This window comes from Pan troglodytes, chromosome 2, assembly GCF_028858775.2.
Source record: "Pan troglodytes isolate AG18354 chromosome 2, NHGRI_mPanTro3-v2.0_pri, whole genome shotgun sequence".
NCBI classification, from domain to species: Eukaryota; Metazoa; Chordata; class Mammalia; order Primates; family Hominidae; genus Pan; species Pan troglodytes.
The window spans coordinates 52,664,640-52,691,601 of record NC_086015.1 but is presented as its reverse complement, the minus strand read 5'-3'; the positions used below and the strand labels follow the sequence as shown (position 1 = coordinate 52,691,601).

Below are 26,962 nucleotides of genomic sequence, written 5' to 3'. Positions count from 1 at the left end.
GGACAGAAAAAGGCTGGGAGACGGAGCTGGGACAGCGCCCTAGAAGGAGGGAGGTGGGTGAAGGCGGCGACCGAAAATCGGGAGGGCGGACCCAACGACGGCGAACCTCCGCGCTCTGTTCAGCACCAGGAGCAACGCTCACGTCCTCAATAAAGATGGCGGCAACATCTTCGGTCCTCAGAGCTGCCATGCGCGATGGGTTGTACCACCGTGTTTCGGGCGCCGGGGCAGAGGTGGAGCGAACCATCGGGGCGGCCGGGAGCCATGTTGGAGCGGCGGGAGGCGGCAGCAGCGTCGGGGATGCTGTGGTGGGGGCGGAAAAAGCCAGGGCCGCACGCCGGAGGGGCTCCGGCCGCGGAGTAGATGGTGCCCAGAGGGCGGCGGGGGTGCGGAGAGACAGGCGGAGGGGCGGGGGCCCGGGGCGGCGGCAGGGGCCCGGGAGGGGGCCCGAGCGGCGGGGCCAGCCCAAGGCCCGGACCGGGGCGGGGGGCGGTGGAGGCCGTGCAGGGAGGCGGGGGATGATGGCGAGGCGGCCGCCGTGGCGGGGCCTCGGGGGACGGTCGACCCCCATACTCCTGCTCCTTCTCCTCTCTTTGTTCCCCCTCAGCCAGGAGGAGCTGGGGGGCGGTGGGCACCAGGGCTGGGACCCAGGCTTAGCTGCCACTACGGGGCCAAGGGCGCATATCGGTGGCGGAGCCTTAGCTCTTTGTCCGGAGTCTTCCGGGGTCCGGGAGGATGGGGGGCCTGGCCTGGGGGTCAGGGAGCCTATCTTCGTGGGGCTCCGAGGGAGAAGGCAAAGCGCCCGGAATAGTCGAGGGCCCCCTGAGCAGCCGAACGAGGAGCTGGGGATTGAACACGGCGTCCAGCCATTGGGCAGCCGCGAACGAGAGACAGGACAGGGACCAGGGTCTGTGTTATACTGGCGCCCAGAGGTCTCCTCTTGCGGGCGGACAGGACCTTTGCAAAGAGGTAGTCTGTCACCAGGGGCTCTGTCCTCAGGGGTCCCGGGCTCGGGGAACAGCTCGCCCCTCCCTTCAGACTTTTTGATTCGGCACCACGGTCCCAAGCCGGTGTCCTCCCAGCGGAACGCTGGGACAGGCTCCCGCAAAAGAGTGGGCACCGCGCGCTGCTGTGGGGAATTATGGGCAACAGGGAGCAAGGGTCAGGGCGAGAGAGCCACGACATCCGGAGCAGAAAGGACAGCCCCCCGGCGGAACTGTCTTCCAGGGGCCTCGGGATCTGGCCCCGAGCTGGATTCAGCACCACGCACGGCGAGGACAGCTCCTGCATCAGGTTCAGCACCCCGCGAGTCTCGGACAGCTCCCGAGCCGGCGCCCAAGCGCATGCGCTCCCGGGGTCTCTTCCGCCGCCGCTTCCTCCCGCAGCGCCCCGGGCCGCGTCCCCCGGGACTCCCGGCCCGTCCTGAAGCCAGGAAAATAACCTCGGCGAACCGGGCACGCTTTCGTCGCGCCGCAAACCGCCACCCGCAGTTTCCGCAGTACAACTACCAGACGCTGGTGCCGGAGAATGAGGCAGCAGGCACCGCGGTGCTACGCGTGGTTGCTCAGGACCCGGACGCCGGCGAGGCCGGGCGCCTAGTCTACTCGCTGGCGGCACTCATGAACAGCCGCTCGCTGGAGCTGTTCAGCATCGACCCGCAGAGCGGCCTTATCCGTACGGCGGCAGCTCTGGACCGCGAGAGCATGGAGCGTCACTACCTGCGTGTGACCGCGCAGGACCACGGCTCGCCGCGCCTCTCGGCCACCACGATGGTGGCCGTGACAGTAGCCGACCGCAACGACCACTCGCCGGTTTTTGAGCAAGCGCAGTACCGGGAGACGCTTCGCGAGAATGTGGAGGAGGGCTACCCTATCCTGCAGCTGCGTGCCACTGACGGCGACGCGCCCCCCAACGCCAACCTGCGCTACCGCTTCGTGGGGCCGCCAGCTGCGCGCGCTGCAGCTGCCGCCGCCTTCGAGATTGATCCACGCTCCGGCCTCATCAGCACCAGCGGCCGAGTGGACCGCGAGCACATGGAAAGCTATGAGCTGGTGGTGGAAGCCAGCGACCAGGGCCAGGAACCCGGGCCGCGCTCGGCCACTGTGCGCGTACACATAACTGTGCTAGACGAGAACGACAATGCTCCTCAGTTCAGCGAGAAGCGCTACGTGGCGCAGGTGCGCGAAGATGTGCGCCCCCACACAGTCGTGCTGCGCGTCACGGCCACTGACCGGGACAAGGACGCCAACGGATTGGTGCACTACAACATCATCAGTGGCAATAGCCGTGGCCACTTTGCCATCGACAGCCTCACTGGCGAGATCCAGGTGGTGGCACCTCTGGACTTCGAGGCAGAGAGAGAGTATGCCTTGCGCATCAGGGCGCAGGATGCTGGCCGGCCACCGCTGTCCAACAACACGGGCCTGGCCAGCATCCAGGTGGTGGACATCAATGACCACATTCCTATTTTTGTCAGCACGCCCTTCCAAGTTTCTGTCTTGGAAAATGCTCCCTTGGGTCACTCAGTCATCCACATTCAGGCAGTCGATGCAGACCATGGGGAGAATGCCAGATTGGAGTACTCCCTAACTGGTGTGGCACCTGATACTCCTTTTGTGATAAACAGCGCCACTGGCTGGGTCTCTGTGAGTGGTCCCCTGGACCGTGAGTCTGTGGAGCATTACTTCTTTGGTGTGGAGGCTCGAGACCATGGCTCACCCCCACTCTCTGCCTCAGCCAGTGTCACCGTGACTGTGCTGGATGTTAATGACAATCGGCCTGAGTTCACAATGAAGGAGTACCACCTACGACTGAATGAGGATGCAGCTGTGGGCACCAGTGTGGTCAGCGTGACCGCAGTAGACCGTGATGCCAACAGTGCCATCAGCTACCAGATCACAGGCGGCAATACCCGGAATCGCTTTGCCATCAGCACCCAGGGGGGTGTGGGTCTGGTGACTCTGGCTCTGCCACTGGACTACAAGCAGGAACGCTACTTCAAGCTGGTACTAACTGCATCTGACCGTGCCCTTCATGATCACTGCTATGTGCACATCAACATCACAGATGCCAACACTCATCGGCCGGTCTTTCAAAGTGCCCACTACTCAGTGAGTGTGAATGAAGATCGGCCAGTGGGTAGCACCATAGTGGTCATCAGTGCCTCTGATGATGACGTGGGTGAGAATGCTCGTATCACCTATCTCCTGGAGGACAACCTGCCCCAGTTCCGCATTGATGCAGACTCAGGAGCCATTACATTACAGGCCCCATTAGACTATGAGGACCAGGTGACCTACACCCTGGCTATCACAGCTCGGGACAATGGCATCCCACAGAAGGCAGACACTACTTATGTGGAGGTGATGGTCAATGACGTGAATGACAATGCTCCACAATTTGTGGCCTCCCACTATACGGGGCTGGTCTCTGAGGATGCCCCACCTTTCACCAGTGTCCTGCAGATCTCAGCCACTGACCGGGATGCTCATGCCAATGGCCGGGTCCAGTACACTTTCCAGAATGGTGAAGACGGGGATGGAGATTTTACCATTGAGCCCACCTCTGGAATTGTCCGTACAGTAAGGCGGCTAGACCGGGAGGCAGTATCAGTGTATGAGTTGACTGCCTACGCAGTGGACAGAGGTGTGCCCCCACTCCGGACTCCAGTCAGTATCCAGGTGATGGTGCAGGATGTGAACGACAATGCACCTGTCTTCCCAGCTGAGGAGTTTGAGGTGCGGGTGAAAGAGAATAGCATTGTGGGCTCAGTGGTGGCCCAGATCACTGCAGTGGACCCTGACGAAGGCCCCAATGCCCATATAATGTACCAGATCGTGGAGGGGAACATCCCTGAGCTGTTCCAAATGGACATCTTCTCTGGAGAACTGACGGCACTCATTGACCTAGACTATGAGGCTCGCCAAGAATATGTGATTGTGGTGCAGGCCACATCTGCTCCTTTGGTCAGCCGGGCCACTGTGCACATCCGCCTGGTTGACCAGAATGACAACAGCCCTGTGCTCAACAACTTCCAGATCCTCTTCAACAACTATGTATCCAACCGTTCAGACACCTTCCCATCGGGCATTATTGGGCGCATCCCAGCTTATGACCCCGATGTCTCCGACCACCTCTTCTACTCCTTTGAGCGTGGCAATGAGCTGCAGCTGCTGGTAGTCAACCAGACCAGTGGGGAGCTGCGACTCAGCCGAAAGCTAGACAATAACCGCCCACTGGTGGCCTCCATGTTGGTGACTGTCACAGGTGAGGGGCAGGGGGCAGGCAAGTGACCCAGTGACACCAACCTGTTGGGCCTCAGGGACTCCACAGGGCACCTCAAACCAAAGAGGGATTTCTAAGCCTTCCAAGAACCCCTTAAGGGTAGGGTTCCTGCACCCTACAAGATCTGCCATAGACCTCACAAGGACTCTGCTTAGGTTCCTGGATAATCTCCACAGAATCCCAGTGATTCCAAGGCATCTAGCAGACCCCATAAAGCCTGTAAAGAACTGTCTGCTACCTAGGGATATCTCCCCTCCTGATAAAAGGTCAGAGGTCCTGGGGTAATCCTCTGGAGGTCCTAGGCAAAGCCAGTATGGGCCAGTCAGTCCACACTATGCCCATGTTCAGACGAAGGGTTACTTTGGGTCCAGTCTGACGCTTACCCCATCTGTGCAGGAAATGACCAATACTTGAGTGGTCAGGAACAGCAGCTTACTATGGAAGCTTCAGGTGGACAGTGGCTTCGTAGGGCCTGAGACCCTGACCTTTGGGAAAATGTCCAGAGGTCCACTTGCCTCTTTCCTGCCCCATCTGCTCCAGTCTTTCAGAAACCCCTCCATAATAGGAGAGTGCAGGTGGGAGAGGCTCTTGAAGTCCTGCCTACTGGAGGCTGCAGAGGTTGGGAAATAGGCTTTACTGGTGCTCATTCCTCAGTTCTGGAGCAGGGACTCCTGGCACTGCCTGAGAAGGCACAACCTTCATTTATCCCTCAACTCACTCAACAGTCTATCCTTATTGACCACCCAGTATGTGCTAGGGTGTGGGGACAAGACGAACAAGGCAGCTAAGCACCTCACCTTCATCTCTGGGGTGGTGACTGTGAAACCACAGGACCCAGGTCTGGAGTGGTGAGCAGGCTGCTAACTCAAGAATGCTGGTGTGTGTGTGTGTGTGTGTGTATGTCAGGGTTCAAGACCCTCCTGGAGCTTGATAACCCAGGATTCTGGAGGATGGCATTGAGTCTTCACTGGGCCAGGGCCCCTTCTAGTGTCATGGAAGAGCAATTTGCTGACCAAAAATAGGAGATAGGTGATCCCTGATCTGGAACCCCTGTTTTCTGGAGGGGGATGTTTTGCTGGTTCTGCTATGCTGGAGGAGGGGAGAAGGGAAAGGTGGCTGGGAATGAGTGGCCAGTGGCCCTAGCTCCTCTCTGTGTCCTGAGTTGGGGTGGCCTGCTGACCATGATAACTTGGGGAAGTGTGGGTTACTGAATACTTAGGGTACTTGAGTGCTGTTGCAGGAGTGACTTGCTAACCCATGGGCACTGTGTGGGGTTGCTTGATCCTTGGCCCAGACCCCTCCGTGTATTGGGGATTGGGGGAGGAAGCAGCAGCTTTTTGACACCTTGATGCTGGGGGAGCTGGTGGTCACTAGCCCCAGACTCCCTTGTGTCCTGGTGGGGTCAGCCTGCTGACTTAGAGGTTCTGGGGGCCTAGGCTATCACTGGCCCCAGCCCTCTTGTGTCCCAGGGAGGGGTGGCCACTGTCCCCAGGATGACCACTGCCCCTGCCCCCGCCTGCAGATGGCCTGCACAGCGTGACGGCGCAGTGTGTGCTGCGCGTGGTCATCATCACGGAGGAGTTGCTGGCCAACAGCCTGACCGTGCGCCTTGAGAACATGTGGCAGGAGCGCTTCCTGTCACCGCTGCTGGGCCGCTTCCTCGAGGGCGTGGCTGCGGTGCTCGCTACGCCCGCTGAGGACGTCTTCATCTTCAACATCCAGAACGACACAGACGTAGGGGGCACCGTGCTCAATGTGAGTTTCTCGGCGCTGGCTCCACGTGGGGCCGGGGCGGGCTCTGCAGGGCCCTGGTTCAGCTCCGAGGAGCTGCAGGAGCAGTTGTACGTGCGCCGGGCGGCGCTGGCGGCTCGCTCCCTGCTCGACGTACTGCCCTTCGACGACAACGTGTGCCTGCGAGAGCCCTGTGAGAACTACATGAAATGCGTGTCCGTGCTCCGCTTTGACTCGTCCGCGCCCTTCCTGGCCTCGGCCTCCACGCTGTTCCGACCCATCCAGCCCATCGCTGGCCTGCGCTGCCGCTGCCCGCCCGGATTCACGGGAGACTTTTGCGAGACCGAGCTCGACCTCTGCTACTCCAACCCATGTCGCAACGGCGGAGCCTGCGCGCGGCGCGAGGGAGGCTACACGTGCGTCTGCCGCCCGCGCTTCACCGGTGAGCAGGGCGCCGGGCCAGAGCCGGGGGAAGCACGGGCCAAGGCTGGGGGCGGGACCACAATGCGAGTGAGTACTGGGAGTCACTTCCGAGGCCACGGCCTGGTATGGACGCGGTTAGGCCAGAAGCGGTAGAGCGTGGCCGGAAGGGGCCGCCGCCGAGGCAGCGATGAGACTGGGGAGGGGGCGGGGCCAGATGGAAGGGGCGTGTCCACCGAAGAGCGCGACCTTTCGGGGGTCTTGGCACCCGGCTTCTGGGCGCGCGGTCTTTGAAGGGGCCGGAGCAGGGGCGGGCGTGGGCGTGACCGCCTCTGACCGCGGCTTGGCCCCCAGGAGAGGACTGCGAGCTGGACACCGAGGCCGGCCGCTGCGTGCCGGGCGTCTGCCGCAACGGGGGCACCTGCACCGACGCGCCCAACGGCGGCTTTCGCTGCCAGTGCCCGGCAGGCGGCGCCTTCGAGGGCCCGCGCTGCGAGGTGGCTGCGCGCTCCTTCCCGCCCAGTTCGTTCGTCATGTTTCGCGGCCTGCGGCAGCGATTCCACCTTACGCTGTCCCTCTCGTAGGTGCCCGCCCCGTGTCTGAGCGCCTCCACGCCGCCCCCACCTACCCGCCCTGACTCAGATTCCTGACTGCCCCGTCCTGGCATCCCCATGAGACACCGCCCCTCCCCTGACGCCCCGCCCGGGGTCTCCTGACCTCGCTGCACCCGCGTCCCCCCGGTCGGTCCCGCCGTCCCTCGTCGCTTCCTCTCTCGCCCCAGCCCCTTCTCCTCGCAGGGATGGTGGGTGTGAAGTGGTACCCTGCTCCTGACGCTCCCACCCCCGCAACCCCCTCCCACCCCGCCCAGGTTCGCGACAGTGCAGCAGAGCGGGCTGCTCTTCTACAACGGGCGCCTGAACGAGAAGCACGACTTCCTGGCCCTGGAACTCGTGGCTGGCCAAGTGCGGCTCACATATTCCACGGGTGGGTGCCCCGGATGTGACGGCGAAAGGGTGCATGTGTGCTGGAGGACGCAGGGCCCAAGTCCCCTCAGGTTTGCTTCACTGTGCACCTGAGCACACACTCCACGCCATACAAGCCCTGAAGACCTAGCTCCTTGGCCATTCCCTGTGGGAAGGTCCCTCCCTCCAAGAAGTCTGTTTCTCCTGTCTGTTCAAAGGCACTCTGAGCCAGCCATTGTGGTCACCAGTGGGGGGACTGATCTGATGCATCCAGGGTGGCCCTGGGAATGGTTGTGCTTATATGACGGGTGGGATGGGGCGACTCCGCTGCTCCTGATGATTCCACATGCATCTCCCCTCCAGGTGAATCCAACACCGTGGTCAGCCCCACAGTTCCAGGGGGCTTGAGTGATGGGCAATGGCATACAGTGCATCTGAGATACTACAACAAGGTGGGGGCCATCCCTGGCATCGGGTATGAGGGGAGTTGGGATGCTGACTTCTGCTCCTCAGGGGTTACTGGGGGCACTGTTGACTGGTGTGCCTGCGTCTTCAGCCCCGGACAGATGCCCTAGGGGGTGCACAGGGCCCCTCCAAGGACAAGGTGGCTGTGCTAAGCGTGGATGATTGTGATGTGGCCGTGGCTCTGCAGTTTGGTGCTGAGATTGGCAACTACTCATGCGCGGCTGCTGGTGTGCAAACAAGCTCCAAGAAGTGAGGCCCCTGCCCCCTAGTCCCCTTGTCCCCTGCCTACCAAAGCCCACTCCAACCCTTCACATCCCATTCCTCATCCCATCCTGCCAAACTCTCCCATCTTTCCCCCAAACCACCAAGATTTCCCTCTCCTCTCAAAGATCCTGAAAGCCTACTCACCCTAGCCCCCAATCCTGTATTCCACCCCATACTCCCTCCTCCCACACACAGTCCCCAGGCAGTCCTCCAAAGCCTCCACCTCCCCACCCCAGTCTCACTAATGTCCCACATCCCCTCCGAGTCCCTTCATCTCATGTCCAGTCCCCCAGAGTCTTCACGTCTCCATCCCCTCCCCAGCCAGCCAGATGCCTCATTCTTTCATCATAGCTCTCAACCCCCATTCACCTACCTTTCCCCAGACCATCGGCCCATCACGGGCGCCCCTTTGCACCCCAACTGAAGTAAGATCCTAACTCCTTCCACAGCTCGGCCTTATTTTCCTCTCTCAATCACCCTACCCTCTGGGTCCTACCCCCCTGCTTCCTGTGGCCCCCCAGGAGCAACTCTACTCTGGCCCCAGTCCCACCAATGACCCAGACCCCTGATCCCCAGGTCCCTGGACCTGACGGGCCCTCTTCTTCTGGGAGGTGTCCCCAACCTCCCCGAGAACTTCCCCGTATCCCATAAGGACTTCATCGGCTGTATGCGGGACCTGCACATTGATGGCCGCCGAGTGGACATGGCGGCTTTTGTCGCAAATAATGGCACCATGGCAGGTAGGCCTGAAGCTTCCACCAGCCTAGCCCATGGCCCTGTCCCCATCATAGGGAGGAAGTGGAGGACTCCATGGGGTGACTCCATACCTGCCTTCAAGCCAGTCTCCTTTGGTGGCAAGCACCATGCTACAGCCCAGACTTTAGGGCCTGACTCTTACCAACCCCACTCATCAAAAGAAAATGGGAAATGGGGCTGAGATCTTGGTCTCTTTCAGCCCCTCTGGACACTAAAGTCCTGTCCAGCACTTGTGCCCCCCAACCCTTGTTCTCATGTCCGCCATGTGCTTTCCTCTCCCAGGCTGCCAAGCCAAGCTACACTTTTGTGACTCAGGCCCCTGCAAGAACAGTGGCTTCTGCTCGGAGCGCTGGGGTGGCTTCAGCTGCGACTGCCCTGTGGGCTTTGGCGGCAAAGACTGTCGGCTTAGTAAGTGGGCAGCATGGGGCAGGGGGGCCTGCAGGGTCAGATCTCTTCCTGGGGCAGGGGCTGTAACCCTGTTTCTCTTATCCACTCAGCTATGGCCCATCCCCACCATTTCCGTGGCAACGGCACACTGAGCTGGAACTTTGGAAGTGACATGGCTGTGTCTGTGCCATGGTACCTGGGGCTGGCATTTCGGACACGGGCAACGCAGGGGGTCCTGATGCAAGTGCAGGCTGGGCCACACAGCACGCTCCTTTGCCAGGTGTGTCCACTCTGCTCACCCTCCCTATACCCTCAGTTCTCAGTCTCTTAGGCCGCCACTGACATTCTTGTGGGTTCAGGTTGGTCACACAGCATACTTTTCTGCCAGGTGTCCCAACCACACTTGACCCTGCTCTGGACCCTAGCCCTTGATTCTCTTTCCATCATTATATCCTCTGCAGGTGCAGGGCTCCAGCATAGCTCTCTCTTATGCAAGCTGCACCAACCCACCCACAACACCTGGTCCTATCCTCTGCCCCCTGACCCCATATCAGCAACATGATGTCCCCTGGCACAGTGCCCTTTGTGCCAGGTATAACCTTGACCCCACTGTTCTGACCTCTGATATTCCTGACCTCTGAGCCCTCTGATCTCACCTCCAAGTCCCAGCCCACATGGGGCTCTAACGCCAGGGCTATGCATCTCTGCCCACAGCTAGATCGGGGGTTACTGTCTGTGACAGTGACCAGGGGCTCGGGCCGTGCTTCCCATCTCCTTCTGGACCAGGTGACTGTCAGTGATGGCCGGTGGCACGATCTGCAGCTGGAGTTGCAGGAGGAACCAGGTGGCCGGCGGGGCCACCATGTCCTTATGGTCTCACTGGACTTTAGCCTCTTCCAGGTCTGGCCTCTGACCCCGGGGTAGTCTGTTCTCAGCCTTCCAACCAGATCCGCCTTTTTTGACCCCACCTCTAGTCCAGCTCCTCTCAGTTCCCTCCACTGCACTGAGTCTGATGTTCTACCCCCAGTTCCCCACCATATATCCTTGCACTGAGCCCACCCACCAGCCAAGTTGGTCCACTCTCAAGCCCTCTTTGTGCCAGATTTGGGGCCTGGTCTTGGGGAACCTCTGTAGCCAGCACTTTGCCTGATTCCTAGAAGCCCCTTCTAGTCTCTGCCCCAGTCTCTACCCACCCCCGGTCAAAATCAAGCAATATTAAGGTCTGCTGTGGGTCCAGGAGGGAGGGGGCAGCCTAGAAGGGCTAGAAGAAGGCCAAGACTGACTCTGGGCTATGACAGGGGTTCATCAGGCCCCTCTCCCTCAGTGCTGACTGCCCCACTTCCTCCAGGACACCATGGCGGTGGGGAGTGAGCTGCAGGGCCTGAAGGTAAAGCAGCTCCACGTGGGAGGCCTGCCCCCCGGCAGTGCAGAGGAGGCTCCTCAGGGTCTGGTTGGCTGCATCCAGGTGGGGGTCAGCATGGGAATGTGATATGGGGCATTAGGGTCAGGGGTCAGAAGTCAGGGGCTCCTTGGGACCTGAAAGGCAGCATTCAAGTGGGGGTTGGTGCGAGGGGGTGAATGACCCAGAGTTGAGAGCTAGGTCAAGCCTTTCTGTGGCATTGGAGGTGGGAGTCTAGCTTGGATTATCAAGGGCCTTTAGGAATCTGTGTCAGAAACAGCACAATTAGGGTCCCACAGGGGTACCAAATTGGGGATATTTTTGAGGCCTGGGTTTTTTGAGGGTATCAGAAGACTGCATGTCAAGGATCATCAGACCGGGTGGCTGGCTCTGCAGTACTTGAGGCTGAGGTGCCTTAACGTGGTCTCACCCCTTGCTGGCTGTGTGTCCACAGGGGGTGTGGCTCGGCTCCACACCCTCTGGCTCCCCGGCCCTGCTACCCCCCAGCCACCGAGTGAATGCGGAGCCTGGTTGTGTTGTGACCAACGCCTGTGCCTCTGGGCCCTGCCCACCTCACGCAGACTGCCGGGACCTCTGGCAGACCTTTTCTTGCACCTGCCGGCCAGGTGAGCCTTGAGAGGGTTGGGGGAAGGGTGACCTGGGCAGGCGTTAGGGGCCCATGATGAAGACTGGGGAACCTGAAGGAGGCAGGGACTCGGGACGGGTGCCTGCTTCCTTCCATGCTCTGCGACCAGGATCCTGAGCTTTCTGACCCAATCTGCAGGTTACTACGGCCCAGGCTGTGTGGATGCCTGCCTCCTGAACCCCTGTCAGAACGAGGGATCATGCCGGCACCTGCCAGGAGCCCCCCATGGCTATACCTGTGACTGTGTGGGTGGCTATTTCGGGCACCACTGTGAGCACAGGTAAGAGGCTGGGGCTGAGGCGATGGGGAGACCTGGCAGGGACAGGGAGGGTCACTGGGATACCATGGAGGCATCTTACCTGGCTCTGCACCCCCAGGATGGACCAGCAGTGCCCACGGGGCTGGTGGGGGAGCCCAACCTGTGGCCCCTGCAACTGTGATGTTCACAAAGGTTTTGATCCCAACTGCAACAAGACAAATGGGCAGTGTCACTGCAAGGTGCGCCTGGCCCCTGACCTTTTAACCCTTCCTTGGACGCAATCTGCAATTCCTGTCCAGCTTGCTGACCTCCGCCACCTGACTTGGGTCCTAACCTCTTGCCTGTGTCCTGTGACCAAGTTGCTGTCTCTCATCCTTTACCCGTGACCCCTCCCTTGGCTTCACGCATGACCCAGGTGTCCTCTGGCCCATGAGCACTGTTCTCTTGACCCTTTATCCTTGATTCCACTCATTCCCCAAGCCCTGACCTCTGACTTCAGGCCCCTGGCCCATCCTCAAACAGGAGTTCCACTACCGACCGCGGGGCAGTGACTCTTGCCTCCCATGTGACTGCTACCCTGTGGGCTCCACCTCGCGCTCATGTGCACCCCACAGCGGGCAGTGCCCCTGTCGCCCAGGAGCCCTTGGCCGCCAGTGCAACAGCTGTGACAGTCCCTTCGCAGAGGTGACAGCCAGCGGCTGCCGGGGTGAGCAGGCTCCACCCAGCTCCACCCATAGAGGGCTGGTTCCAGTGTGCCACCATCACGTGTCAGTGGCACACATGGCTCCTTGGGGACTCTGGAAGCTTCTCCTGAGGGAGACCACTTACACCCAGGGAACCCTACCTTTGCCCCAAGTACTTTGCTGACCTGTCACAGAATCTGACAGGTCAGCTCCTGAGAAGCCAGCAGGAGTGGCGGGCAGTGGGCCTTGTGGGGGGTGGTGGAGGGGCAGTGGGTGTGGCTGTCAACTGCCCTGGACCCTGACTGCCTGGCTCAGCACCTCTTCTCTCTCTAGTGCTCTATGATGCCTGCCCTAAGTCCCTGAGATCTGGTGTGTGGTGGCCCCAGACAAAGTTTGGCGTCCTGGCCACAGTGCCCTGTCCCCGGGGGGCCCTGGGTGAGTATGTGGGGGGAAAGGACATCACTGAGGGTGGGGGTGGGCCTGTACTCTGACTGCTAGAGCCATCTCTTTTCCTAAATTGGGTGGCTTTGTTCCTGCAAAGAGGTGGAAGTGGGGTGGGAGTCCATGTGGGCCCCTCCCTACACCCTCATTGAGCCTCCATCTGTTTCTCTTGGCTTCTGGGCAGGATTGCGGGGTGCAGGTAAGGGGTACGTGTTTGCTCAGGTGCACTGCCCCCTCCCACTGCCAGAGCTTTTGCAGACCCCTCCTGCTGCCTGAGGTCCCTGCAGACCCCTCCCTGCTGCCTAAAGTCCCTGCAGGCCCCTTCTGGCTATCTGAGTACCCCAGGGGCCCTTCTCTGATGCCTGAGATCCTCAGAGACCCCTCCCCATTGCCTGAGGACCCTGCTGACCCCTTCTCAGTTCCTGGGGTCCCCATAGAACTTTCCCCACTGCCTGAGGTCACGAAAGATCCCTCCTCAGTCTGAGGACCCTATAGCTTCTTCCTGCTGCTTGGGGGCCCCTCCCCACTGCCTGAGGTCCCCTCAGAACACTCCCTGCTGCTTGAGGTCTCTGCAGTGGCTGGACAGAGATTGTTTGCGTACGCATGCTCACGTGTGTATCTCTGTGCCTGTGCACGTGTCTGTGAACCTGTTGCGGGGAGGGGATTCTGTGATTAAGTTAGGCTCTCTCTTGTTGGTAGCTACAAACTTTTTAAAGATCCAAGTCAATTCTCATTCAACCTCCATCCCAACCCCAGAGACAAGGGAGAGAAATGACAGCAAAGTAACCACTGGGGCAGTTAAAACTTGTGTGAGAATCCTCCCACCTGACTTTCACTGGATGTTCCTAGAAGCCCTCTTCTGTGTTGGCATGTCTGTGTGTGTGCGAGAGAGCATTGTGTGTCTGCGTACTGGTCTGGTCCATACATCTGTGTGTAATTGGTGAGCATTGGTGTGTGTCTGTGTGAACTGGCACATCTATGAGCCAGTCCTGGCCCACGTGGGTGAGTGTGTGCAGCCCCACCCTTGTGCTTTGTGTGGTTGCTGGTTGAGAATGGTCTACAGCCCTCTCAGGAATTGCCCGACAAGCAGCTGGGGCCTACCTGGGCTTGGGCCGCTACCTCCAGGGGTGCAGCTATAGATGCTCATGACTCTGACTTCTGCCTCAGGGATTCCCCCAGCATAGGAGAGGGTGCTGCGGTTGTCTCCTCAGCAAAGGTATCCAGGCCCCAGGCCTGACCAGGGGTTGCCTGCCTCCAGGTGCTGCTGTGCGGCTGTGTGATGAGGCCCAGGGTTGGCTGGAGCCCGACCTCTTCAACTGTACCTCCCCTGCCTTTCAAGAGCTCAGTCTGCTGGTGAGACTGCCCAGACCTTTTCCTGCAACCTAAGACCTTCCTTGGCCTGTGGTGGGCCCCAGATACCACACCCTAGCCCTTGAACTCCTGAGCCTTTCCTGGTTGCCCTTTAATCTGGCAAGCCTTTCTCCCTGTGAAGCTTTGGAGGAAGGCCTAAGGGACCACAGAGCAACCATCTCCTTGTCTTGGCAGCTGGATGGCCTAGAGCTGAACGAGACGGCACTGGATACCATGGAGGCCAAGAAGCTGGCTCAGCGGCTACGGGAGGTGACTGGCCACACTGACCACTATTTTAGCCAAGATGTTCGAGTCACTGCCCGCCTGCTGGCCCACCTGCTGGCCTTCGAGAGCCATCAGCAGGGCTTCGGGCTGACAGCCACACAGGATGCCCACTTCAATGAGGTGGGGCTGTGCCCTATGTTCTCAGTGCCTTGGTCCCCCAGCTCCCAGCCTCCTGCCCCTGGATCCCCAGCTCAGGTTCCTGCTGTCCTCTTGGGAAGTGAAGGTCCTGGGCTCTCCCTCTGTCCTTGTCCTCTCCAGCCCCACCCCCTTGCCTGTTGGAGCCCCTCTGAGCACCTGTCCAGACCTCTCATGCCTGCCCTATCCCCTCATACATCCTCACCACCTGGCTGAACCCAATTCTATCTCTATCTTCCCAGAATCTGCTGTGGGCTGGCTCTGCACTGCTTGCCCCAGAGACAGGGGACTTGTGGGCGGCGCTGGGGCAGCGGGCCCCTGGGGGCTCCCCAGGCAGCGCGGGGCTGGTGAGGCACCTGGAGGAGTATGCAGCCACACTCGCAAGGAATATGGAACTCACATACCTGAATCCCATGGGGCTGGTGACGCCTAATATCAGTGCGTTGTGGGTGGGGTAGGGCGGGGCACAGCAGGGGGGCCATGAAAGGGCAGGTACCTGAAGGTCCGAGGGGCTGTGGCTATCAATGCCAACGTTAATGGCAGGAGACTCAGCCACCGCCCTCAGCATTTTGTAGGGACAGGCTCCGAGCTGGTAGCACAGAAAACAGATTGTGGGACTCAGGTGCGGGATGCGAGTAAGAGGGAGTAGAACCCTTGGCAGGGGGAAGAGGTCCATGATGGGCCTCCCCTTTCTTTCTCCTGGGTAGTGCTCAGCATTGACCGCATGGAGCACGCCAGTTCTCCCCGGGGGGCCCATCGCTACCCTCGCTACCATAGCAACCTTTTTCGAGGCCAGGATGCCTGGGATCCTCACACCCATGTGTTGCTGCCTTCCCAGTCCCCACGGCCATCCCCATCTGAAGGTGAGAGCCCCTGGGGGACCCCTGGGCCAAGTCCTGTCTCTCTGTCCCCCCAACCAGATACTATGTTGCCCTCCTGCCAATTTTCCCCTTTCTAGACCTCCCCAGTGTCAGACCCTCCCACATCTCCCCTCCACCCTCCCTCCCACATTTCCCCTCCACCCTCCCTCCCACATCTCCCCTCCACCCTCCCACATCTCCCCTCCACCCTCCACCCTCCCACATCTCCCCTCCACCCTCCCTCCCACATCTCCCCTCCACCCTCCCTCCCACATCTCCCCTCCACCCTCCACCCTCCCACATCTCCCCTCCACCCTCCCTCCCACATCTCCCTTCCACCCTCCCTCCCACATCTCCCTTCCACCCTCCCTCCCACATCTCCCTTCCACCCTCCACCCTCCCACATCTCCCCTCCACCCTCCCTCCCACATCTCCCCTCCACCCTCCCTCCCACATCTCCCCTCCACCCACCACCCTGCCTCCCACATCTCCCCTCCACCCTCCACCCTCCCTCCCACATCTTCCCTCCACCCTCCACCCTCGACCCTCCCATATCTCCCCTCCACCCTCCACCCTCCCACATCTCCCCTCCACCCTCCACCCTCCCACATCTCCCCTCCACCCTCCCTCCCACATCTCCCCTCCACTGTCCACCTTGCCACACCTTCACTTTGTCAGACCCTCTCCCTCATCACAAATGACCCCTCCCAGGCCTTGACTGTTACTTTCTGGGTTCATGCTCCCTGCACTCCCCAATTCTGCTCCTGCAGGGAAGAGACCCCCATGCTTGATCGGGTTCAGAGCTGGGTTGGTGGGTGCTTTGGGTCAAAGGTCACTGACAGAAGCTCCTCCTTCTCTCCTGGCAGTTCTGCCCACAAGCAGCAGCATAGAAAACTCCACCACCTCAAGTGTGGTCCCCCCACCAGCCCCACCAGAGCCAGAGCCTGGGATCTCCATCATCATTCTCCTCGTTTACCGCACCTTAGGGGGACTGCTCCCTGCCCAGTTCCAGGCGGAACGCCGAGGTGCCAGGTACTCAGGCCCCTCACCCCTGAGTTTCCTGCGAACTTCTCAGCCTGGCAGCCCCTTTTTTGGTGGGTAGATGCGTAGGTTCACAACACACAGAGAGGAGCACAGCTCCAGGGAGCCCCATCCTTGCCGGGTTCTGTGTGAATCTTATTCTCTGGAGTTGTGCAGAGTGACAGAGCCACAGGCTGACAGACACAGAGCCACACACAGGAGGGATCCATGAGCCAGGTACAGACAGACCAAAGGGCTGACAGAGACAGACAAGGACAGGCTGACTGATGGGGGTAGGAGGGAGGGCAATCAGAGGCAAACAGTTGCAGGTCCCCTGGAGCTGCTCAGCCCCTCAGCAGCCCAGCAGAAGCTGGAGGGATTCTTAGAAACAGCTTCCACTCTGGGGACATCCCAGACCCTGGGTCAGCCCTGGCGAGTGGCATGAAGACGGGGTGAGGCAAGCAGGCTGAGCATGGGGAGGTCAGCAGTGTGTAAGCCCAGATGGGTGTCTCCCCAGGCTTCCTCAGAACCCCGTCATGAACTCCCCGGTGGTCACCGTGGCTGTGTTCCACGGACGCAACTTCCTAAGGGGAATCCTGGAGTCCCCCATCAGCCTAGAGTTTCGCCTGCTACAGACAGCGAATCGGAGCAAGGCGATCTGTGTGCAGTGGGACCCACCTGGCCTGTGAGGACCCCCATTCTGGAAACCCTTGGTCCCGTTAGCCCTTGGGAGGCCAACTAATAGTCCCAGCCTTCCCCTGGGGCCCCCACTAGTGCTGTTGTGCAACCCGGACCATGAGGAATGCTGTACCCCAACTCCAGGCACCCTCAGCCCTTCCCATGATCTCTCACAAACCCCTGCCTGACACTGGGTCACAGTTGTGTCTAACTGCCCTGTGGCTGCAGGGCGGAGCAGCATGGTGTGTGGACAGCACGGGACTGCGAGCTGGTGCACAGGAATGGGTCCCACGCACGGTGTCGCTGCAGCCGGACAGGGACCTTTGGGGTCCTCATGGATGCCTCTCCCCGTGAGGTGGGGCTGTGTTCAGTGTCCCAAGGAAGTAGGGGGTCAAAGGGACACGGGGATTCTGCCCAACAACCCATCAACCATCCCTGTCTCTGTAGAGGCTGGAGGGCGACCTGGAGCTGCTGGCTGTGTTCACCCACGTGGTCGTGGCTGTGTCTGTGGCTGCGCTGGTGCTGACTGCAGCCATCCTGCTGAGCCTGCGCAGCCTCAAGTCCAATGTGCGTGGGATCCATGCCAATGTGGCAGCCGCCCTGGGGGTGGCAGAGCTCCTCTTCCTGCTGGGGATTCACAGGACCCACAATCAGGTGCAGGATCAGGGCCAGGGAACTTGTGTCCTGATGACCCTACTGGCCCAGGAGGCCTGGGGCCAAAACTCAGGGTCAGAGGTCAGGGATGCTCAGGTTGGGGCCAGGGTTTTCAGCAGGATGCTGGGGTAAGATATTGTGGTTTAGGGGTGAGAGGTGGGAAGCAGATGCCTGGGGTAGGGGTCAGAGGTGGGTGAGGCAGGAGAGGTCCTGACACGCCCCCCTGCCCTCAGCTGGTGTGCACTGCAGTCGCCATCCTCCTGCACTACTTCTTCCTCAGCACATTCGCGTGGCTCTTCGTGCAGGGGCTGCACCTCTACCGCATGCAGGTTGAGCCACGCAACGTGGACCGCGGCGCCATGCGCTTCTACCATGCCCTGGGCTGGGGCGTCCCTGCTGTGCTGCTGGGTGAGGGCTGTGACCCCCAACCTCCAACCGTCACATGGCCTGACCCCTGACCCTGTCCCCACTCCTGTTCATGACCCCCAACCTCAAACCCCAAGCCATCTATTCATGGGGTTGCTGCTCTGCCCTCACCCATGCTTTCTCCCATACATGGGCTGGTCAGCAGCTCTGGAACACACACCCTCAGTCCTACCCTTTCTCTTCCCAAGGCCTTGCTGTGGGCCTGGACCCTGAGGGCTATGGGAACCCTGACTTCTGCTGGATCTCAGTCCACGAGCCCCTCATCTGGAGCTTTGCTGGCCCTGTTGTCCTGGTCATAGTGGTGAGTGCCCTGGACTTGGTGCCCCCTCTGTACTTCCCTCCCTCATGGGGGGAGGAGGTGCAGTGGACTCAGCTGAGGGCGGTCAGGTGGCATTCTGCAGGCTTCCTGGGCTCGGCCTTCATTTTTTCTGTCCTCTGGTCAGTAGCCACCCCCATTCAACTGGCATGGAGATGGGGGCGCGGGGTCAGAGATTCAGTTGCCTGTCCCTGCCTCTGTCTCTGCTTCTCTCTCTCAGTCCCTCTCTGGTTCCCAATTTCTTTTTCTGTGATGCTAAGCTCCTTTGGTGTGTGTGTATATGTGTGAATTTCTCACTGGTTCTGCCTCTCTCCGTGAATCTTAGTCTCTCTCTGTCTCTCATTGCCTCTCTCTCTCTCTCTCTCTCTCTCTCTCTCTGCCCTGCCTGGCCCCACATGTCTGGCCGTGGGTCCAGATGAACGGGACCATGTTTCTCCTCGCTGCCCGCACATCCTGCTCCACAGGGCAGAGGGAGGCCAAGAAGACCTCTGCACTGTGAGTTGGCTGGCTGGAGGAAGGGGGCTTCTCAGGATGGCAGGTCCCTCCTGGGTGGGGTCTGGGGCCCCCAGATCTTCCCTGGTGCAGGTTGGGCTCCAAGTTCTAGATGAAGGAATGAAGTCACACCTGCCCTGACCTGTGGTCCCTCTCTGGCGCCCTCGCTATACTGTGGCCCCACATGTGCTTCTGCCCTGCTGTCTCTCCTTGTCCTCTGGGTCCCCCCAGAGTCTCCCATGGCCTGGGTGGCTCACTTTGCCCCCTGCCCTGTGTGTTCCCACCTGTCTTCCGTGCCCTCCCTTGTGGCTCCCATACCCCTGTGTTTTCCCCACGTGTCCTCATGGCTCTTTGACTGCTCTCCTGCTTCTTTGTGGGACCTCCCATCTCCCCCAGTGTCCTCCAGAGACCTCCATGTTCCCGTGTGAGTTCCTTTTTTTCACGTTTCGTGTGTGGCCCCTGTGTGTCCTCCCGTGTTCCCTGCATGAGTCCTACATGAGCCTTGCACGTCCTCCTGTGTCTTCCCATGTCCCCACAGCAGGACCCTTCGCAGCTCCTTCCTGCTGCTTCTGCTGGTCAGTGCCTCCTGGCTCTTTGGGCTCCTGGCAGTCAACCACAGCATCCTAGCCTTCCACTACCTCCATGCTGGACTCTGCGGCCTCCAGGTGACTCTGGTGCCCCTCCCTTGCCCCAGAACCAGGTGGGCCTTCAGTAGGCTGGGGCGATCCCTAGGCAGACGTTGACCCTAGGCCTGGAGCTGACTCTTACTGGATAACTTTGCCAGGCTGGGTACTACCCCAGAGCAGACACTGGCCCTAGCTGCTGCCCCCAGGCCTGGAGCTGACTCTAACTTAGGCACTGATCCCAGACTGAGTGCTGATCTTGGATCGACCTTCACCAACACCAAGGCTCCCGCCCCCTTGCTGATCCACACCGACCTTACAGACTCCAGCCACTCCTGCTGCTCCAACCTCTCCCCTGCTGACCTTCCCCAACTCCCTTACTGAGTCCCGCATGGGCTCCTCACTGACCCACACTAGCCTACAGTGACTGACCCCATTGCTGACCCACAGTGACTTATACTGGTCCCTGATTGATCCCTGCCGACCCTGCTTTGACCCTCGCTGACCCACAGGGCCTGGCGGTGCTGCTGCTCTTCTGTGTCCTAAATGCAGATGCTCGGGCTGCCTGGACGCCAGCCTGTCTGGGCAGGAAGGCAGCGCCTGAGGAGGCAAGGCCAGCACCTGGGATGGTGAGTCGGGATGGGGGCCCTGAGAAGCCAGAGTTTTAGGCTGCTTCAGGGTTGGCTCACACTCTGTCCCCACCACCCCCAGGGACCTGGGGCCTACAACAACACGGCTCTCTTTGAGGAGAGTGGCCTCATCCGCATCACTCTGGGCGCCTCCACTGTCTCCTCTGTGAGCAGTGCCCGCTCCGGCCGGACCCAGGACCAGGACAGCCAGCGGGGCCGCAGCTACCTCAGGTGAGAGGAAGAGCCTCCTTGTGAGGGAACACTCAGCTTAGTCCAGCCCCACCTTACCAGGGCTTGGCTGACCAGGTCCTAGGGCGGGTGGCTCCACCCATCTTGGCCATCTGGGGCCCTGCTTCTGCCTCTGCCCTAAATGCTTCCCACCACACACACCCAGGGATGCCATTCCACCCGCAGCTGGCTGTGCACTCAAAGACACTCCAGCCTCCAAGGCACCCCATCACATCCCTCTTTCATGGTGGCGGGGCTCCTGCTTTTCCAGGGACAATGTCCTGGTTCGACATGGCTCAGCCGCTGACCACACTGACCACAGCCTCCAGGCTCATGCTGGCCCCACTGACCTGGACGTGGCCATGTTCCATCGAGATGCTGGTGGAGTTGGGGCCTGGGGCAGGGAGGAGGGAGGCAGAGGATCTCTCCCCATCCCCTTTTCTTCTACCCCATACTGGAAGCAGTGGCTGACTGGGGTGGGACGATCTCCCCCAGGGTCCCTGCCTCAGGAGGCACCTACCTCTCCAGCTCTGGTTCTCCCAGTCCACTCCTGATTCGTCCTTCCCTCTGATAAGTCCCAGCCCTTCTGCTGCTACCTCCACTTCAAGCCCCGGTTCCTGTCCCCAACCCTAACCCCCTTGCTGTACCCACCTCTAGACCCTCAACTCCAAGTTCCCTTATCTCCAAGTCCCTTACCTCTGAAAGTACTTCTGACTTTCCCAACTCCAGGCGCAGACTCTGACTCTGACAGTGACCTGTCCTTGGAGGAGGACAGGAGTCTCTCCATTCCATCTTCAGAAAGCGAGGACAATGGCCGGACGCGGGGGCGCTTCCAACGGCCACTCTGCCGGGCAGCCCAGAGTGAGAGGCTCCTCACCCACCCCAAAGGTGCCAGGCGCCCTCTGACCCCTTGGGTGACCAAGGGATGCCCCATTTGTTATCCCTCCAGCTCCCCATCTTTCCTGCGGTTGGGGTTCATCCTGGTCTTTCTGACCCCTCAGTCATCAGGTTCCCCAACTTTTAGTCTCTGTCCACCTCCAGTTAAGGGGAGGGAGCTCACCAGTCACCCCCACCCATTGATCTCTGAGGAGATACCCTCCTGTTCCCGCCTCTGCTCAATGAGAACAGCCAGGGTTTCAAGGGTCATTAGGGTCAGGGGTCATGAGTCACTGGGATCAACCCAGAAGCTCCTGTAACCTGCCCTGGCTCCACAGATGTGGATGGCAATGACCTCCTGTCCTACTGGCCAGCCCTGGGGGAGTGCGAGGCAGCCCCCTGTGCTCTGCAGACTTGGGGCTCTGAAAGGCGCCTGGGGCTGGACACCAGCAAGGATGCAGCTAACAACAACCAGCCAGACCCGGCCCTGACCAGTGGGGATGAGACTTCTCTGGGCCGGGCCCAGCGCCAGAGGAAAGGTACAGTCCCTGAGCCCTGGCCCACACCGCAGACACGCTGGGGGCTGCTCATGCCCTGAGCCAAGGGATTGCAGCTTCCTCATCCCAAACTGAGAGCTCTTCTTACTCTGACCTAGGGCGCTTCTGCTTCTCTAGCCTGCTTCACGGTCCTCAGGGACTGCTCCTGTCCTGACCTGGGAATTCTCTGTCCCCCTCTACCCTGGCCAGCACCACAGGGGGACCACAGGCGACCACTCCTGCCCCAGCCCATCTGTTTTTCAGAGACCCTAGGAGCTGCTTCCCCCTGCCCCCCACCCAGATCCCAGAGCCCGTGCTCTGATCTGGAAGATTTCTGCCCCCTACTCTGCTTTTATGGGGACCCAGAGAAGAGGTTTCTGCCCTCACCCTTGCATCACAGGGACCCTGGGGACTGCTCCTGTCCAACCCGGGGGGTTCCTGCATTTCAGCCAGGCCTGCATTGTCAGGACCTGAGGGCTGCCCCTCTTCTGACCTCAGGGAGTTTGCCCCATCCCCTGCACCATGAGACCTGCCCGCCCTCCCCCTGCCCCGGGACCACAACTGGAAGATGACTGCCCTTCCACTCTGACCCCTGTCCTGCTGCCTCTCTGGGACCACCAGGGTTGCCTCTGCTGCTCCCCAAGGGGTTCCTGCTCCCATCCCTGTGTTGGAAGGATCCCAAGGGCTGCCACACCCCTAGACTCAGCAATTCCTGCCTGCTCTCCCCCTCCCACACAAACCCTGCCCCCCATTTTCTTCCTCTCACAGGCATCCTGAAGAACCGGTTGCAATACCCACTGGTGCCACAGACCCGAGGTGCCCCTGAGCTGTCCTGGTGCCGTGCAGCCACCTTGGGCCACCGTGCTGTGCCAGCTGCCTCTTACGGTCGCATCTATGCTGGCGGGGGCACGGGTAGCCTTTCACAGCCAGCCAGCCGCTACTCTTCTAGAGAACAGCTGGACCTGCTCCTCCGGCGGCAACTGAGCCGTGAGCGACTAGAGGAAGCCCCTGCCCCTGTTCTACGTCCCCTGAGCCGGCCAGGGTCCCAGGAATGCATGGATGCTGCACCAGGCCGACTGGAGCCCAGAGATCGGGGCAGCACCCTGCCACGGAGGCAGCCACCTCGGGACTACCCTGGCACCATGGCTGGCCGCTTCGGGTCACGGGATGCGCTCGACTTAGGGGCACCTCGAGAGTGGTTGAGCACGCTGCCTCCGCCCCGCCGCACCCGGGACCTTGACCCACAGCCCCCACCTCTGCCCCTGTCTCCCCAGCGGCAACTCTCAAGGGACCCCCTCTTGCCATCCCGGCCGCTGGACTCTCTGTCTAGGAGCTCGAACTCTCGGGAGCAGCTGGACCAGGTGCCTAGCCGGCACCCCTCACGAGAAGCCCTTGGGCCACCCCCGCAGCTGCTCAGAGCTAGGGAGGACTCGGTCAGTGGCCCCAGCCATGGCCCCTCCACAGAACAGTTGGACATTCTTTCCTCCATCCTTGCCTCTTTCAACTCCTCGGCCCTCTCTGTGCAATCTTCAAGCACACCCTTGGGCCCTCACACCACTGCCACACCTTCTGCCACAGCCTCTGTGCTTGGGCCCTCCACGCCACGTTCTGCCACATCTCACAGCATCTCGGAGCTGTCGCCAGACTCAGAGTAAGTATGGTCCAGCCACCTGCTTGCACCCTCATCAGCTTAGGGCAACCTCCTATGTGCCCTGCCCTGTGTTCTGCCACAGAAGGGGATGAGGGCTGGCAGACAGGTGTGGGCTACCCCAGGCTCAGCACAGCCAGAGGGCCACAGGCTGGGGACAGGAATCTGGCAAGAAATGGGGGTGTGACTAGCAGGGACTTGCTGGCTGTGTGACTGGAGCCAGCCAGCCTTCCCAGCACCTCCCAGGCTAAGGAGAAATAGGTGTCATCCGATGGGTTGAGCTAGCGGATGGGAGGGCAGGAGCTGCGGCCTAGAAGTGGGAGATGACCTGGAATATGCAAGGGGCAGGGAGGAGAGCAGGAGGCCTTGCTTGGGAAGGTTCGCCTAGGGGGTCATATAGGACAAGGAGAGGCTGGAAGTGGTGCCAGGATATACCAGGCTGAAGGGCTTGCTTTGTTGAGGATAAATCATTCATTCATCGATGTATTCAGTCAACATTGAGTTCCTCCTGTCTGTGGACACTTTGGGGTGGGGCTCACAGGAACTGAGTTGGAACCTGGTTCATCTCGGGTATGTGTGAAGCATCTGTGGGGAAGGGGATGGCGGACAGACCCAGGAAATAGTTGGATACACAGGAGTCCGAGAGGGACTGGTGGGAGTGGGGAGGAACCAGGAGCTTCCAGGTCTCTTGTAAGCCAAGAGGAGAGTTGAGTTTCAAGGAGGAGAAACAGCTGGGTCAGGCTCTGGGGGTTTGTGGGGTAAGAGATGGCTTGGGGAGGAAGGGGGCCCTAGGGGTGGGGCAGGGGATCAACAGAACTGAGCAGGACCCAGGGCAGAGAGAGGACAAAGGAAGGAGGAAAGAGCAGGGGTTTGGGGATCCTGGGGCTTGGGCACTGAGGGCTGCTGGGGGCTGGGGACCAGAGGGAGCTAACCCACGGCCTGGGTCCCCCTGCAGTCTAGCTTTGGGGTCTGGCTGTTTGGGAGGTAGACTAGGGACTGAGCAGGGGTCCAGGCTCTGGAGTCGCACAGGTTTGAGTTTGAGCTCTGTGTCTTACCTTACTAGCTGCGTGACCTTAGGCAGAGGCAAGCCTTTCTGGGCCTCAGTTTCCTCATCTGTAAAGAAGTCTGTAGTAACAAACTCTTTGAGATGTGGAAATCTATGAGATAATATCTGTCAAGTGCTCAGCATAGCATCTGTAAACAGTAGGTGCTCTTGAAGCACTTAGAGAAAACACCTGGGCAGCCAAGGAGCCTTGCTGAGTCTAGGGGCGCGGAATGGAGGACTCTGAGAACCCTGGAGTGGGCATGAAGGGGCTGGGGGCTAAGAGGTGAGAGCAATGGTGGAGGCAAGGGAAGCAGCCAGGCCAAATGTGGTGGGGGAGTCCAGAGCCGCCTGATTCGGAGTCCTCTGGGCATCAACCTCTGATTTCCTCATGTGCCTCCAGAGTTCCCAGAAGTGAGGGTCACTCCTGAGGGGATGACGGCGTGGACGAGGAACAGCTGAGGGCGACAGAGGATCTAGGCTAACAGGAGAGACTCCAGGAGTGGGGGCAGATCCCAAGGCAGCCTCCTGCTCCCCAGTGGTGGGTGCCCCAGCTCTACCTGGTGTGGCAGGGCTGAGGCTCCATGTGCATCTGTGAGCATGCGTGTGACAGGTGCAGAGACGGGGGACTGGAGGGAGACTTTTATACGTTTTGTACCTTTGTAACCAGAGAGATGCTTATGTTATTTTTCAGCTTTTCTGTCTCCTGGGGGGTTTGAGGCTGGGCTGGGAGGGGGAGGGAGATAGAGGGAGAGATGCAGTTTGACCCCATTTGGGTCCTGAGCAAACCCTATGCTCATCTCTCTGTCCTTCCTGGGGTGGACTCAGATGGGTGGGACACATGCCTTCCTCCCCCTATTCCACCCCCAAGTTGATCTGAGTATCGTCAGGGGCCCAAAGTACAGAATTGTTCTTTGCTTTTTATTGAATGCTCCAAAGGCCAAACTTCTGGGGCTGGGGGTTGGTCTTGGAAACAGGGGTCCTCTGACTTCCTCATGGGGGCTCGCTCATACCGCCCCTCCTGGTGGATGTGTGTGTTTATTATGTGGAGTCCCTGCCACTTACTGCCTTATGACCTAGGACTGATGCTGTGGGGTGCTGGTGGAGCAGCTGATGTCGTGTTTACAGAGCAAGGCTTCCCTGTCTCCCACGGGGAGGGGCTCGGGCCTCTAGTCAGACATTCCTGCAGAGGGTCGGTGGAGGGGTCATTCACCTGCCCCTGCAGCAAGCAAAAGTTGTCTGTGGTGCCATTTGATTCCCTGACACTGCCCCCTGCTTGAATTGATTCTGAAGGGTAGGGTGGGAAGGTGAGCAAAGGGAGCAGAAACAAGGGAATTCAAGACCCAGAATGTAGGTGCCACTGCCTCCTATGTTTACAGGATCCTCCGTGGCCCTAGGCACCTGGGCTGCAGGAAGTGACTCCGTTCCACTCCTCCTTTATTCCCTTAAAAAGGGAAAAATGACTGTTACGACCCTGTTCACAAAACTCTTACTTTTGCTATTTTGTCTGCTGTCCAGAACTGAAGACTTTAAAATTTTGTTACTGTTTACAAGTCCAGATTCAAAAAATGTTTTTACTTTGTTTACAACTCAAAACTTTGAGTTTTACACTTTGTTTACAGTAGATAACTTTTTTTCCTTTGTTTACAAGTGAAAGGTAGGGAAAGTGGGAGAGGGACTTGGAGGACCCACCTGTGAGGACCCTGACCTGGCCATCTTGAGGGGTTTTCTCTAACCCCCAGCTCTCCCAGGCCGAAGGTCAGCCTTGAGTCCCGTTTAACAGCAGACCCAGAAGACCTTGAGAGTAGGCGTCCTCTAACCACTGGGGAGAGTGGCTGTGCAGGGTTGGGGGGTGGTCTGTGCAGACACCTCCTCACCCACCACCCCATGCATACTCTTGGGAAGCAGTTTCCTGGGAGATTAGAAATTCTACTTCCCTGACTGGAGCTAAATCCCACCAGCCAGGACCCAAACTCTCCTTACCGAGAAGGACCCCAGCTCTTGAAGGGCTGAGTGGCCTGCTGGGGGTGGGAGGGTGTCTTTACTATGTCCTAGGTTTCGTAGATGCCCCTCTCTGGGGTTCCCCTCCTCCAGCCCAGCGGCCCTCTTTCCTGTCTGTGTAAATTGTTCCGTGAAGCCGCGCTCTGTTTTGGGAATAAACTTCTATAGAAAACAGTTGTTGCCTTTTCCTGTTGGGGGCTGGGGAGGTAGGATGGAAGCTGTGAATGATTCAAGCCAGACTGACCTTTGGGAGGAATCTGAGCCCCTCCCAAGAATATCCAGCTATTTTTAGCCCATTTCATGGCAGATCTCTTTCACCTTGAAATCTGGCCCCTCACTTTGTGATTGGGGCCTGATGTTGGAGCACAGGTGCTGAAAATAAGGTGCTAAGGGAAACCTCCCCGCTGGTCAAGGCAACGGCAACAGGACTTCCTAATTCTTCAGGGTCTGCAGCCCTGACCCGGCA

General features: G+C 59.8%; 1 protein-coding gene across 9 annotated transcripts; it reads left to right on the top strand.

Moving 5' to 3' along the window:
* The first annotated feature begins 155 nt into the window (after window positions 1-155).
* Window positions 156-26,670, top strand: CELSR3 (cadherin EGF LAG seven-pass G-type receptor 3). 9 transcript variants are annotated; one of them, XM_016941037.4, is made up of 36 exons: window positions 485-4,266; window positions 5,807-6,457; window positions 6,790-7,015; window positions 7,304-7,419; window positions 7,761-7,849; window positions 7,954-8,111; window positions 8,703-8,866; window positions 9,165-9,290; window positions 9,380-9,549; window positions 9,984-10,169; window positions 10,618-10,734; window positions 11,123-11,294; window positions 11,453-11,594; window positions 11,692-11,812; window positions 12,096-12,279; window positions 12,590-12,691; window positions 12,882-12,896; window positions 13,956-14,050; window positions 14,243-14,452; window positions 14,710-14,905; window positions 15,175-15,330; window positions 16,194-16,359; window positions 16,865-17,032; window positions 17,254-17,380; window positions 17,473-17,679; window positions 17,913-18,087; window positions 18,294-18,406; window positions 18,837-18,916; window positions 19,455-19,578; window positions 20,049-20,165; window positions 20,248-20,396; window positions 20,665-20,774; window positions 21,123-21,281; window positions 21,608-21,808; window positions 22,574-23,456; window positions 24,899-26,670. In XM_016941037.4, the coding sequence occupies exons 1-36, from the start codon at window positions 519-521 to the stop codon at window positions 24,924-24,926; spliced, it is 9,951 nt and encodes a 3,316-aa protein (XP_016796526.2). In that variant the 5' UTR covers window positions 485-518; the 3' UTR covers window positions 24,927-26,670. The 9 variants fall into 9 exon arrangements, 8 of the variants coding, with proteins under 8 accessions (XP_016796528.2, XP_016796531.3, XP_016796534.3 ...); XM_016941036.4 differs by having other exon boundaries at window positions 19,452-19,578; XR_010155192.1 differs by lacking the exon at window positions 18,837-18,916 and having other exon boundaries at window positions 156-4,266; window positions 19,452-19,578.
* The last annotated feature ends 292 nt before the right edge of the window (window positions 26,671-26,962 follow it).

Bases quoted from the DNA above. Each gene is read 5' to 3' on its own strand.
- CELSR3 (XM_016941039.4), top strand. From the start codon at position 156: ATGGCGGCAACATCTTCGGTCCTCAGAGCTGCCATGCGCGATGGGTTG. The intron at 6,458-6,789 runs GTGAGCAGGGCG...CTTGGCCCCCAG, and splicing joins CTGCCGCCCGCGCTTCACCG to GAGAGGACTGCGAGCTGGAC. The intron at 8,112-8,702 runs GTGAGGCCCCTG...CCTGATCCCCAG, and splicing joins GTGCAAACAAGCTCCAAGAA to GTCCCTGGACCTGACGGGCC.